General features: G+C 37.7%; 1 protein-coding gene across 2 annotated transcripts in view; it reads right to left on the bottom strand.

Moving 5' to 3' along the window:
- Positions 1–15729, bottom strand: part of Smc5 (structural maintenance of chromosomes 5) — an 89199-nt gene that overhangs the window by 46130 nt on the left and 27340 nt on the right. For both annotated transcript variants that reach the window (XM_045153778.1, XM_045153779.1), the window contains exons 8-10: positions 12171–12242; positions 4684–4939; positions 375–529 (exon numbers count right to left, since the gene is read on the bottom strand). In XM_045153778.1, the coding sequence (XP_045009713.1) occupies positions 375–529; positions 4684–4939; positions 12171–12242 (483 nt within the window). The remainder of the gene's footprint in view (positions 1–374; positions 530–4683; positions 4940–12170; positions 12243–15729) is intronic.

Below are 15729 nucleotides of genomic sequence, written 5' to 3'. Positions count from 1 at the left end.
AATCCGGTTTATTCTCATAACCTTTAGGATGCCCATTTGTCACAGATGATTTTCTTGCCTGTCCTGGCATGCCTCCTGCCTTTTTATTTACCTCTTTAGTGGGTTTTAATCTAATACATGCTAGTACCTAAGAACCAGTCAACCAAACTGGTTATTATATATGATTCTAGGCCAGGAAGCTGCCAGTTTCACAGTTCTTTCTAGAAAAAAATTTGTAGTTTTATGATAGTTACTGAAGAATCCTTTAAAAATTTAGTACTACTCCAGATGGGACAAGTACAATAGTGGAAAGTCATGGTATTAACCAAATTAAGAATTCTTAGATCAATAAAAATAATTAAACAAATGCTACCAAGAAGAATATAATTTCTTACCGTGAGCATTATGGGCTCACAGACTCTTTGCTTAAATTTGTCTCTGTTCTTTCGTAGCCACAAAACAGCATCGTATGTGTCCCGGTACCTCTGTCTCAGCTTGTCTTCCTTTTGATTCATAAGATTGTCAAAACGTACAATATGATCATCCACACCTAAAATTGGAAGACAAAGTGTTGTTTCTCTGAAAACTTTAGTACATCAACCTATAAAATAATGCAAAAGAATAATCTGGGCTGGAGAGTTACCTAAGAGCTTGCTTGAGGACCTGAATTCAATCTCTAGCACCCATGTAAAAACTAGCCATGGCCACTCATACCTGTAACCACAGACCTGAACAGGGGACTTTCTGGCCTGCTGGTTGGCCAGTCTGATAGAGTGAGACCCCATCTAAAGAAAGCAAAGCACAGGAGCAACAGAGGACCCCAATGCTCTATTCTGGCCCTTACATGCAAGAGCATGGGGCACTTGCACTAAAATATCTGCAGACCTAAAGCACAGCACATATATCACATACCAAACACACAATGCTTTAAAAAAGGATTTCTTTCATTCTTTTTTGTTTTTGTTTCGAGGAAGGGTCTCACTCTAGTCCATTCTGCCCTGGAATTCACTATGTAATCTCAGGGTGGCTTGAACTCATGGTGATCCACCTACCTCTGCCTCAGAAGTAAAGGTATGCAAAACCACGCCTAGCCCCAAATAAGAGTTTCTAAAATTTAATGTTATAAATATAAACATCACCCAGGTATTTCAGTCTCACCAAATTTGTGAATCCTTCTATAATTTCTTTCTTTTTCTTTTTTTTTGGTTTTTCAAGGTAGGGTCTCACTCTAGCCCAGGCTGACCTGGAATTCACTAGGTAGTCTCAGGTTGGCCTTGAACTCACGCAATCTTCCCAAATGCTGGGATTAAAGGCATGTACTACCACACCTGGCTACAATGTCTTAATACCGAAGATAAAAGATAGACCTAAAGCTACTAAAAATAGTAATAGGTCACCTATAAGAGAAAAAGGAAAACACAAGCTTTCCTGTCAGAAGACAGGATCAAGGATCCTGAGTAAAGTTTTTTTGAGAGAAAAATTAAACATAGAATTGTATATGTAACAAAACTGAGAAAGGGATAATGAATTAAAAAAAAATTCTCAGTCGTGCTGGAAAGACGGCTTAGCAGTTAAACCTCTTGCCTGTGAAGCCTAAGGACCCAGGTTTGACTGTCCAGGTCCCATGTAAGCCATGTACACAAGGGGAAACAAGCTTGTAAGCTTGCACAGGCACAGAAGGTGGCACATGTGTCTGGTGTTTGATTGCAGTGGCTGAAGACCCTGGTGTACCAATTCTCATATTCCCCCCCCCACCTTTTTTTTTTTTTTTTTTTTTTGGTTTTTCAATGTAGGGTCTCACTCTAGCTCAGGCTGACCTGGAATTCACCTGTAGTTTCAGGGTGGCCTTGAACTCACAGCGATCCTCCTACCTCTGCCTCCCAAGTGCTGGGATTAAAGGCGTGCGCCACCACACCCGGCTCTCTCTTTTTCTCATTAAAAATAAAAAAGAAAATATTCTCAGTGATACAATGATACTGAAATTATTTCACAAATAGCTCTTCTTAGGAGGTTATCTAAAGATGTATACTATCCAAATAAGGACACAATAGAAAATAAAGACTTGGAAATCAGCAATAAGTTTATTCAGTTCAGAAAAGGTATGAGAACAATCCCAGATGGAAACTATGAAGGATGCCCTGAGAACTGCCAGGGTCAGATACAAGGAGGATAGAAAGCCAAATGACTTAAGAGAATCCTTGCTAAGAGAGTTGGTTTCTTCCCAATGCCATTCACAATTGCCATATAACGATACCCACATCCAACATTCCAGAGAGAAACTGAAGAATATATGAACCTCCTATGCCCACTTACTGCAAGAACCAATATTGTGAAAATGGCATCTTACCAAAAAATCTATAGCAATTATCAAATTCCCATGCCATTCTTCACAGAAATAGAAAGAAAAAAACTTAACATTTTTGGAAGCACCCAAAACAAAACAACCCAGCATAGTAATGGCACAAGAAGATATGTAGATCAATAGAACAGAACCATGATCCAGAAAAAAACTTATATAGCTACAGCCACCTGATTTTTGATGAAAATGCTAAAAATATTCAATTCTTAAACAAACGATGATGGGAAAACTGGAAATCTATACACAGAAGAATGAAACTAGGTCTGTATCTCTATGCGCAAGAATCAACTCCAAATGGATTACAGACCTAACATCAGACCTGAAACTAAACCTGCTACAAGAAAAAGCTTAAAACCCATTTCAGAATATAGGCATTTGTGTGTTTACATAGGGGCCAGGAAGCTAGGAAGGGGCCCTGAGGTGGGGTAGAGGCATAAAGGGCACAGGAAGAGTAAAACAAACTTGTGAAATACTGAGAGTGGAAAAGTTTAACTTGGGATGGGGAAGAGGAGGAAGTGTGGGTTAACCAAAACTAAAGATGTATTAAAATGCTATATGGAAACAAAGCTATTTCTCTGTTACTTTAAATATATATAACACATAAAAAATTAAATTGTTGGTGTCTTCTATTTAAAAAAGGGTAAATTAGAACCTTTAAAAAATTATCAAGGACTGGAAAGATGGCTTAGCAGTTAAGACACTTGCCTGCAAAGCCTAAGGACCCATGTTTAATTTTCCAGGTCCCTCGTAAACCAGATGCAAAGTGATTCAAGTGAGTGCCAAAAAAAAAAAAAAAAAAAAAGGAAAGGAATTTGAATTATAATATATTGACTACAAATAAATTCAGAAGTTTAAACTTCCAGAATTAACCCAGAGAGCACATGAAATGTAATTATGGGGAGATGGCTTAGAGGTTAAAGGTACTTGCTTGCAAGGCCTGCCAGCCAGGGTTCAATTTTCCAGTATCCATATAAGGCAAGACACACAGAATAATGCATGTATCTGGCCTTTGTTTGCAGCGTCCAAAGTCCCTGGAGTGCCAATACACACACAAATAAAAAATATTTAAAATACAATAAAAATACACTAAAATATAAAAATTAAATTGGTAAGAAAAGTTTGAATGTTGAAAGTACAGGGAAATATGCTATACTAGTATTTTAGTTTTATACACACACACACACACACACACACACACACACACACACACACACGTGTATACAATAGTGGTCTGAATGAAAAATGAGCCCCATAGCCCTATGTGCTAGAGACAGTGCATCACTGGGAGTAGGCCTGGAGCTTTTATAACTGGGTCCCACTTCCTGTCTCACTCTATTTCTTCCTTGCTGATAAGTCTGTAATCCAATAAACCTAAGGCAACATTAAGGAGAATCCTGAAGCTCAAAGGCCATGTACTCTGGTATTTGAAGCAAAGAACAAGAGAAACCATGTCTCAAACAAGGTGGAAAGCAAGGACCGACTCATGGACACATTGTTATCTGACCACACAATGTGCTGTGGTGCACACACGTATACATATGCACCACACACAGACAAACACAAAGACATCAGGCTTAGAAGATTGCTTAGTGGTTATAGGTGCTTGCTTGCAAAGCCTGCAGCCCAGGTTCAATTCCCAAGCCTTCCACATAAAGCTGGACATTAAGCATTAAAAAAAAAAAAAAAAGTGCTTGTTTGCAGCAGCAAGAAGCCCTGGTGGTCCATACACACATATGCATGAACATGCAAATAAACAGACTTTTTTGAAGTAGTCTCTCACTCTAGCCCAGGCTGGCTTCAAACTCACAATGATCCTCCTACCTCAGTCTCCTGAGGACTTGGATTACAGGTGTTAAGCCACCGTACCTAGCTCCCTTCAGTTCTAGCCACATGAATTACTTTGACAAACACATAAACATGATTTTTAAACTCATATTAGTCACATATAGAGAGCAGACAAAATAATGATTTTCTTTGTCCAAATAATACTACCAATTTATCTACAGGAAAGAAAAGCAAAGATGCAAATGGATAGGTCTCGAAGAGCAAAGTTACTGGTTATGAAGACCACAATAAAGAGCTCAAATCTGATCTGAGTGGGTGATTCTGGAAAGAAAATTAAGTCAAGCACTTGTAGAAGATTAAACCAACTGCCTTATCTGACACAAGATAACAGCCTGCCTATGGCAAATCAGGTGTATGATCAATACAGGTAATTAGATACAGAGTTGCGAGAACTGAAGAGCAGGTTAAGGAAATGAGCAGGATGTGGGAAAGAAATGAGTTTCATGGGGAATATGAAAGTCTCTGTTTTATAAGCATTTCTTTACCCCAAGCACACTTACTCTGTTTCTCCTTTTCTAGTGTCTCCCTCTCTCTGCGTTTATCAATGATCTCGCCTTCACATGATGCTTTTTCATCTTGAACTCGCCTCAGATCATTTGTAATGGCATCAATCTGAGGCTGCAGATTCTCACAGTTTTCTGTGTTCCTCAGTTCATTTTGCAAATCTTCAATCATTTTGCGAGTATTGCTTATTCTCCTTTGTCGGTCATGCTCTTCATTTTGTTTCACTGTTAAAGCCTGCTGAAGTTCCTCAATCTAATCAAACAAAAAATGGTTAGTATTTGAGATTGTTAAACTAGTTTATATGGCTCTTCAGTAATAGGGTGTAAAAATGGACCTAGGGAGTGGAGCTCAGTGGAACAGCACTTGCCCAGCATGCACAAGACCAGCAGTTGGATCATCAATATCACATGCAAACATTTCAAGAACAAAGGTATTCTGGTTGACTTAAACTAGCAGGCTATTGCTCCTATTAGACTACCAGTATCTTTATTTGATCACTAATACATCCCAGCACTAAGAGTAGTTCTTAGTATGTAACAATTACTCATTTAAGTATTTGCTGAATCAGTCAAGTCAGATTCCTGATTCAAAGGAAGCAAATATATACTGCCCCTCATATGAACAAAATTAAATATAATTGATGCTGATTATCCTATTTTATTAATAGTAAAACAAAATGAAGCTTTACTCCCTCCTGCCTTCTCATGGGCAGGAGCTCTTCATAATGTCTCCTCTTTCCTTGTCTTAAATCTAATAGTTTTTCTATACTTAAAAAAAAATAAAGATATTTTGTTCAAAAAATTTTCTGTCTACATACTTTAAGAAGATATAGCAAAATTTTAATATTTAAGCCTTTTGGTTTATAATCAGTATAAAATTTTTTTCTCTTGTATCAATGAAATCTTTATTAAAATATAGTCTACCCAAAACAGAGTTAATATATGCACACAAATACACACACACACACACACACACACACACCCTCTCTCTCGCCTAAATTTATTTACAGGTAGAATTTTATACCAAAATTGTTAAAGGTAACACATTAATGAATCTATTAGCTAGCTTTATTTCTAAGTCACATTTACTCCTTATTCTTCCATAACTTTTTGATGATTAAAAAAAGGAAAATAGGCGGGGAGTGGTAGTGCACACCTTTAATCTCAGCACTCAGGAGGCTGAGGTAGGAGGATTGCCATGAGTTCGAGGCCACCCTGCGACTACATAGTGAATTCCAGGTCAGCCTGGGCCAGAGTGAGACCATATCTCAAGAAACAAACAAAAAAAAAAAAGGAAAACAGGGCTAGAGAGATGGCTTAGCGGTTAAAGTGCTTGCCTGCAAAGCCTAAGGACCCATGTTTGACTCTCCAAATCTCATGTAAGCCAGACACACCAAAGTGAGACAAGCAGAAGGTCACACATGCCCACTAGGTGGCACAAGTGTCTGGAGTTCAATTGCAATGGCTGAGGACCTGCTGTGCCAATTTTCTGTCCTGTCTCCCTCTTGCTCTAAAATTAAAAAAAAAAAAAAAAAAAGGAAAGCACAAAGATTTAAAACAAGTGCAAATTATCTATAATCTGAATGTCCTTAAAATTTTATACTTTAATGGCTACTCTTACTTTACCTATTTTTATAAAATGGCATCACCAAAAATTTATCAATAGCATTTTCCCTTTATTAACATTTAATTAATTTATTTATGAGAGACAGAGAGAGAAGGAGAGAGGAGAAAATGGGCACACCAGGGCCTTTAGCCACTGCACCTAAACTCCAGACATACGTGCTACCATGTGTATCTGGCTTATGTGGGTCCTGGGGAATTGAACCTGGGTACTTAGGCTTTGCTCTTAACCACTAAGCCATTTCTCCAGCCCTCAATTTCTAATTATCTTCACCTACTCTTGCAAAGTAACCTATTAACAAATGTTACCATATTCTGTCCTATGGAAAGACCACACTTTATCATATTCTCTATTGTTGGAAATTGGGAGTGTTATAAATTTTCCTTTCTGAAAATTTAACTTTGGTGCTATCAAAATAATGAACTAAAACAAATGTCAGAATTCTCTTATCTATATTTAACAAAGTAATAAGAAAATCATTTGATATTAGTCTGTTACTGAAAAGCACCCATGTCTAATGGGTCTGTCAGAAGTAGACAAGAAACCTCAGTGTTCAGCCAGGAAACATACAAAGTCCAAAGCACTCAGGGGAATGAATTGGCACATCAGTGAAGTACAGGATGAGAAGCACTAAATACACAAGTCCACACCCAGGAAACAGAGAAAGAAGTCTAACACTTTGTGCCTTCAGCACAACAGAGCGCACCAAGAATGATACAAAGTCTACATTCACCACTTAGTCAATACAATGCTGGAAGTTCTAACCAGTGCAGTAAGGGAAGAGAAGGAAATTATGTACATACAAATGAGAAAGAAAGAAGAAAAAAAATATGGCTATCTCTCCTCATATATCACATGATAAAGAAAATCCCATGGGAACTGGGGAGGGGATGAAGAAGGGAAGGAGAAACAGAAATAGACAGATTAAATTTTAAACCTATCAAAACAGATCATCTGTATGTTGAAAACAATACTACACAATACTAACAGAAGAAATCAAATTTCTAAATAAATGGACACATACCGTGTTTCTAGATTGGAAGACTCAACACAGTAAAAATCAATTCTCCCCAAAGGCTTAATATAATTCTTATTAAAATCCCAGCAACATTTTTCTGTAGATATAGAAAAGATTTGGGTTTCATCAGCAGTAAAATAAGGAACTCTTAATAATCTGTCCTTTATAAAATCAATAAACAATATCACAAAAATGTCAAAATAATCAAGTGTTTATTAGCAAACTTGAAAATTTTTTACTAAAAACAAAACAGTGTTAAGTTTTGGTGAAAGCTTTGCTGAATTCTGAATGCACACTATTCTTCTCCCAGTTCTGTGGCACCTTTGAAAACAAACCAGTGTATAGCAGCCTAGCCATGCTCCATATGGCAGTTTCCTAGAAAGCAAACCTTGTCTTTATTGGACCTGACCTTCTCTACTCACAGTTCACTCACCACACAACAGCTTTGTTCATCAACACATTTGTCAAAAACAACCAGCAGTAATTAACATAACTTCTGCCCAAAGAAGGGCAATAATAGCTGAAGTAAACAGTAGTCTTAAAGAGAAACTGGAGAATGAGATGTTCATTGAAAGTTCCTGGGAATACAGAGCCATGTACATAAGCAAGGGTGTGTGCATTCCAGCACTTAAGCTCCCACCTGTCTCACCAAGAGACTCATGCAAACAAAATAAAGTAAGCATTCTGTAAACTACAAGAAAGAAATACCAGGTCACATATAAAGGAAGTATCACCAGACAATAGACAATTTCTCAACAGACTAAGTCAGAGGAGTTTAGAAGGATACAGTCTTAGCTATGAAAAACAACTGCCAGTCCAGAAGACAAGACTATACTTAGAAAAAGTTATAACTGAAAATGAAAAAAAAAGTATTCTGGGGGAGGGGGAACAGACTAAAAGAATTCATGACCACTGAGTCAACTCTACATAAGATATCTGAAGGAAGGAATCCTTTGGGCTGAAGAGAAAAATAAACCCATGATATTATAGGAAAAAAAATAAACAAAACCACAACAAAACAAAAAGAATTAGCCACACTAGTATACCTTAAAAAGAGAAATACAACTGGCCAATAAACATATAAAATAATGTTCAGTCTCATAAGTACTAGGGAAATGCAAATGAAAAACTACATTGTGTCTCCCATCTGATGGCAGTGAGAATGGAAGTCATTAAGAAACACAAGCAGGCTGGAGGAATGGCTCAGCAGTTAAGGCACTGTGATTTCCCTAGTGCCCACGTGAAGCCACATCACAAAGTAACACACGTGTCTGGAGTTCATTTCAGGGGCAAGAAGCCCTGGTGCATCTATTTTCTCTTCTTGCAAATGAATAAATAAATTAAAATATTTAAACAAGAAAACAAAAGCAGAACTTTTAATCACAGCTGATGTGGGAAGATCACAGTGAGTTTGAGGCTGGCCTGAGGGTAGAGTGACGCCTATTTCAAAAACAAAATAAAAAGGAACCCTTACATATCAGACAGATCATATCTCGGGGACCAGACCTGCACTGACAAACAGCTAATGAGAGTGTAAATTAGTCCAGACACTATGAAAATCAATATGGTAGTCAAAAAATACTATCTACCATATAAACTAGCTATATCATTCCTGAGTATTTAACCAAAGGACTCAGTCTACAGGCCATGGAGATGTTTTGTACATCAATGCTCATGACAATTGCTAAGCTATGGAAGCAATTTAGGTGGTTGCAAACAAATGAGTGGTTTAAAAAATATAGTATACAGCCAACTGAAAGCTGGAAAAAGCTGTACTGCATGAAGCCATATGGGAGACAGAAGTCATCAGTGGTAAAAACAGCAGACACTGGAAGCCTCAAGTTTGGCCAGACAGGCCAAATGACCAAACAGGTGCAATAGTGTGGCATGTTTGATCTTGGGGAAACCAACTGCGTTCTAATTGGACTGGAGGCCCACTGAATGGGAGGGAATACATGCCTAGTACTGAAAAGCTAATCAAAAGCCTATGGCAGAGGAGGTCATGAGCCTAAGGGGAATAAAGTTGGCTAAATGCATATATTATTCTCACTAAACTGCCCTGAAAGCACTATAATTAATGTTCATATTCATAAATATATATATATATTAATTTTTTATTTTTATTTATTTATTTGAGAGACATACAGAGAGAAGGGCGGGGGGGGGGGGGGGAGACTGGGCATGCCAGAGCCTCTAGCCACTGCAAACAAACTTCAGACGTGTGTGCCCCCTTGTGCATCTGGCTAATGTGGGTCATGGGGAATCAAGCCTTGGACCAGGATCCTTTGGCTTCACAGGTAAGCACTTAACCGCTAAGCCATCTCTCCATCCCCATATCCATATATTAATGCTACTTTCACTTTTGGCTAGAAAGCTTCTTTTTTTCAGATGGCAGTGATCACTGGGATGACCCAAAAGGCAACATAGTGCTGCATTGAAACATTTCTATCACATCCTCTAAGGCTCAGGGTCCATTGTGGAAGAGGTAGCAGAAAGAATGTAAGAGCCAAAGGAAAGGCATGACTCCTTACAATGCAATTGTCCAGACATAAATTGGCCTTGATATCCACGACATCACAGTGCCTAGCAATACCTACAAGACCCTCATAATAGGAGGGAAAAATGATGACATCAAAATAAAAGAGAGAGTAACTAACAGATAGAGGGAAGGGATATGATGGAAAGTGAAGTTGTGAAGGGGAAAGTGGGGGAGGGGAGGGAATTATCATGGTTTATTGTCCGTAAGTACAGAAGTTGTCAAGAAAAAAAATTAAAAGCCGGGCATGGTGGCGAATGCCTGTAATCCCAGCACTTGGGAGGCAGAGGTAGGAGGATCACCATGAGTTCAAGGCCACCCTGAGACTACATAGTGAATTCCAGGTCAGCCTAGGCTAGAGTGAGACCCTACCTCAAAAACCAAAATAAAATAAAATAAAATAACATAAAAATGTGGCATACATATATTATACACAGAATTTCTTTGTCTTAAAGAGTGAAATTATGTTCTTTTCAGAAAAATGGATGTACCTAGAGATGACCATACTCAATGAATTAAGCCAGTCTCAGATAAATATCATGTAATTTCTCTCACCTGTGATTCCTAGATTTTACAATCATAAAATCATATATGTATACATGATATAAAAAGCAGAACCAAAACTGTCTAGGGGAACAAAAAAGGAGGTGGGTAGGAAGTAAAAAAAAGGTAGAGAGGTATGGTAATAGAATGTGCTTGACCTATAATATACTTTTATAAAAATGTCTTTATGTAACATAGCATGACATATAGTGCATACAATGAAAGTTAGCTAAAATGTCTATATTGGACAAAATAATTCAAAACACAACAGCAGAAAAAAATAACAATTAAAAAATGCTTTAGGCCAGGCCTGGTTATACTTAAGTATAATACCAGTAATTTGGAGGCTGTGGCAGGAGGATCTAATTTCAAGGCAAGCCAGAGAAGATTCACTGAGATTCTATCTCTAATTTTTCCCTTATTTATTTAAGAGAGTGAGGAAGAGGCAGATAGACAGAGAAAGAGAGAGAGAAACAGTGGGCGCTCCAGGCCCTCTAGCCACTGCAAACAAACTCCAGACACATGGGCTACCTAGTACATCTGCCTTTACATGAGTACTGGGGAATCAAACTCACATCATTATGCTTTGCAGGCAAGCAGCTCAAGCACTCAGCCACTTCTTCAGCCCCTGAGACCCTACCTTAAAATATAATTACAAGTTGAGGATGTAGCTCATTTCACTGTTACAATGCTTGCCTAGCAGCAAGAAACTATGATTGAAATTTCACATCTAACAAGCATTAAATAAAGCATTAAAATTTAGGTAGAAAAGCTAATTAAACTAGAGATACAAATAAATATACACTCAGAAGGTGCTGCCACTTGAAAAAAATGGATATTTCAAGTAAAAAAGTATGGACACTGGAGTGATATGATTGTAGTAACCCTGTTATAGAGTGTGTATGTGTGTGTGTATCTCCTTCCCAAAAGATAGAATACAATTATTTTCAAATATATATATAGAACATGTACAAAAATTAGGCATATAAAAAGAAGTCCAAAAGACAAATCCAAAACTCTAGCTGTAAAGGCTACAATTACTGACCTTAATGCAGTATGTAAGCAGTAGTCTGCATGGTAGGGTAACCAAAAACATCTTAAAATGCTAAATACCTAAACAAGGTAAATGGAGGAGCAGCAGCAAGGCCCCTGGGTCCAATCCCTAGCATTCTCGTCGCTCAAAACCACCTATCTAGGACTGGGAAGATGGTCCAGTTAATAAGACAGATGCTGTGCAAATGTCAGTACCTAAGTTCAGATCCCTAGAATCCATGTCAAAAAAACAGATGCTGTGGTGAGTATCTGAAATGGCAGCACATCTATGGAAAGATAGGAAGGAGAGAACGTAGAATTACTTAGAAGTCTGGTGCCCAGCTAGCCTGGAAAATGCAGCAGGGAATGAGAGACCCTGCCTCAAATAAGGTGGAAGGCGAGTACCAACATCTAAGTTTGTCCTCTGACCTACACACACACACCCCTACACACCATTTCTATCTTTAGAAATTAAAAAATAAGAATTTCTAAATAAGCTTAAGTGACTAAAAACATTAAAATAAAATTATAAATTATGAGTAATTTGAGAAACTTATTTTCCCCAGCTATTTTCCATGCAAGTAGAATCCTTCCAATGCAGTTTCCCTCACAGAGGGGTGTAAGAATGAGGAGTAATTTCTACAACCCAAACATCTGACCCATTATCCTTATTCCAAAACAAAAGTTACAGTGAATTAAGGTAATGATAAAAATTCAGCAAGAAATCTTACATATTTATCTTTCCTTTCTATCATATCTTGCTTTTGTTTGCATTTGTGAGATGTCTCCTTAATATCTGCTGCCTGCAAGATTGAACCAGAGAAGAAAAAGTTAGTTAAAAGTTAAGCTGAACCAAATACATGGTCCCATCCATCCAAATATTCTGTGAGTTAGCCCACAATGCTTTTCCACAACTCATTTCAAACCACACCCATAATCATCACCAAAATTAAACAAGAAATTTATAATAATTAATATAGGTATTAAAATAGTAAGCTATAGCAATGTATGTGCGTGATTACCTCTAAGTATGTATTTATTTTCCTGTTATTTTATTTATTCCTGAAAACAATTTGTTGAGATATGACAGATATTACTGTTCTATTATTGTACATGAAGATCAGGTAATTATTAAATGACAGAATGGGCACGTGCAATAAAGATTTATATGAATTCAAAGCCTGTGCCCTAACTCATGACATTGTATTTTCTCTCTGGAATGTTAAATCTGAATTATTGGAAAAGCTTTTCTACTAGAATAGAAGGAGCATGAAAAGGAGGAATAATAAAAAAAATTAACCACTTTACTCATGTTATATATCTAAGGGTACTACTAACTTTAAAAATGTATATATTTATTATATGTGTGTGTACATGTTCATGTATGTTTTAACATACATATAATGTTCTGCTTCAGAATCGAGTAGCACTTCTTTAGGGAAACAATTCTAACATATCTTAGACTATTGCAGTTATCTTCACGCTGCTGAGACAAAATACCCGACCAGAAACAGCTGATAGGAAGAAAGTTTATTTTGGCTTATAGTCTCAACGAGAAGCTTCAGGATGGCAGGGGAAAAGATGGCAGCAGAGGCTGGACGTCACGATCTTCCCACACCAGGTAGAACAAAGCAGCAAGCAAGTGAGCTGAGTTCTGGCAAGGAATGAGCTGGGCTGTAACAACTCAAAAGCTTGACTGTAGAAACAGAGCTCCTCTAGCAAGGCTCTGCCTCCCAAACTGCTACCAAGCACTCAAAACATATGAATTGATAAGCAAAAACATCTGATTCAAACCACCACAACTATGTAACTTTCCACAGAAACAAATTAGGCTCACATATTTGTTTTTTCCTGAGAATGGCTTAATAGCTAGGCTTCTGTTAGGAAAAGATAAGCAAATCAAGTATTTTATTATATTTTATGTACGAGTTCTTGATTAGGAGATCTAGAATTCATTGTAAAATATTTTTCACTATAAACGAGTTAATACATTCTTTAAATGTAGTTTTAGCAGTAGGTTCCTGAACAACAAAGCAACTATTAATCCACAACTTAACCTTAACTACCACTAACATGGCAATGGCTGTAAGTTATCAGCTCTTTAGCCTTAAACCAATGATTTCTGGGGGCTGGAGAGATGGCTTAGCAGTTAAGCGTTTGCCTGTGAAGCCTAAGGATCCTGGTTCAAGGCTCAATTCCCCAGGACCCACGTTAGCCAGATGCACAAGGGGGCACACACATCTGTAGTTCGTTTGCAGTGGCTAGCCCTGGCGCGCTCACTCTCCTCTCTCTCTCTGCCTCTTTCTCTCTCTGTCGCTCTCAAATAAATAAATTAATTAAATAAATAAATATAAACAACAACAACAAAAATTTTAAAAAAGAAATGATTTCTGGGATCTAATATCCTTAGCTTCAAAAACAGAGATGGCTCAGCTGTTAAAGGTGCTTGCTTGCAAAGCGTGCAGGTCTGGGTTTGATTGCCCAGTACCCATGTATTGAGAGTTCATTTGCAGTAGCAAAAGGCCCTGGTGTGCTTATGTTTTATCTCTAAGAGAGAGAAAGAACAGAGGAGAAGGAAGAAAGGAATATATATACATATTTTAGAGAAAGAGGAAAGAGTATGAAAAGTTCCTGCCCATGAGAAGGAGGGTGTGTGTGCGTGTGCAAAACCCCAATAAAAATAATTTTAAAAAACCTAGGTGGGCGTGGTGGCGCAAACCTTTAATTCAGCACTTCGGAGGCAGAGGTAGGAGGATCGTCGTGAGTTCAAGGGCACCCTGAGACTACATAGTGAATTCGAGGTCAGCCTGGGATAAAGCGAGACCCTACCTTGAAAAACCAAAAAATAAAATAAACAAAATAATAATAATAAATAAAATAAACCAATCAAACCCACGTTTGTTTAAATAACTATCCAAAACCTCTTTTTTTCTCTAAAATGTTGAGTGATTAAAATAATTCTTTTTGGGGGCTGGAGAGATGGCTCAGTGGTTAAAGTTCTTGCCTGGAAAGCCTAAGGATCTGGGTTTTATTCCCCAGTACCCATGTAAAGTCAGATGCACAAAGTATTGCATGCATCTGGAGTTCATTTACAGAGATTAGAGGCCTCGGCACACCCATTCTCTCTCTCTCTGCTTGCAAGTAAAGTATTTTAAAAATATTAATAATTTTCTCATACATCAAAACCAATCAAGTCCTAAAATCCTTATCTGTTCTTAAAAGCTATTTAACCTTCTAGACATAAGCATAATACTTTAAAATTATTATATTTATTTAAGAGATACCAAGAGAGAGAGAGAATGGGCACACGTATGTACTACTTTGGACATCTGGCTTATGTGGGTTCTGGGAAATCGAACCTGGACTCAGGCTTCACAGGCAAAGCCATCTCTCTAGCTCAAGCATAATATTTTTAACTCACATGTGCAATAGAGCAATATTATCTGTCCTATCTCATGAAATTGTTTAAGACCAGATAAAATAACACAGAAAAAGAAATTTAGAGGCAATTACCAGAATTTAGATGTAACAGTATTTATTTATTTATTTATTTGAGAGAGTGAGAAAAACAGGCAGAGAGAGAGAAATAGGCATGCCAGGGCCTCCATCTACTGCAAACAAACTCCAGACACATGTGCCACCTTGTGCATATGGCTTACACGGGTCCGGGGGAATTGAACTGAGGTCCTTTGGCTTTGCAGGCAAACGCCTTAAGCACTAAGCCATCTCTCCAGCCCATAACAGTAGTTTTCTAACATAATAGTAGCAAAGTCAAAAGTAGTTACTCAGCCAGGCATGGTAGCTCACGCCTTTAATCCCAGCATTGGGGAGGCAGAGGTAGGAGGATCACTGTGAGTTCAAGGCCAGCTTGAGACTACAGAGTGAATTCTAGGTCAGCCTGAGCTATAGTGGGACCCTACCTGAAAAAACCAAAAACCAAAATAAAACCCCAAAAAACAAAAAGTCACTCAGCTAGGCACACACCTTTAATAGCAGCACTTGGGAGGCGGAGGTAGGACAATCGTTATGAGTCCAGCCCTCAACTCTAAAATACAAATGATACTCAAGCTTCGTAAGGTTAAGTGTTACCTGCACTTTCAGGTATCCATTGAGAACTATTAGAACATACTGACTTCAGTTAATGGGAGACCACTATATTCTGTAAACAGGAATTTTAACCATTCTTAAAAATAATCTTGCATGGGGGTGGGGAGGGAGGGAATTACCATGGAATATATTTTATAATCATGGAAAATGTTAATAAAAACTAAAAAAAATAAAATAAAATAA

The sequence above is a fragment of the Jaculus jaculus genome, chromosome 1 (assembly GCF_020740685.1).
Source record: "Jaculus jaculus isolate mJacJac1 chromosome 1, mJacJac1.mat.Y.cur, whole genome shotgun sequence".
Classification (NCBI taxonomy): domain Eukaryota; kingdom Metazoa; phylum Chordata; class Mammalia; order Rodentia; family Dipodidae; genus Jaculus; species Jaculus jaculus.
The sequence above is the reverse complement of the archived record's forward strand: the minus strand, read 5'-3'. Positions and strand labels throughout refer to the sequence as shown.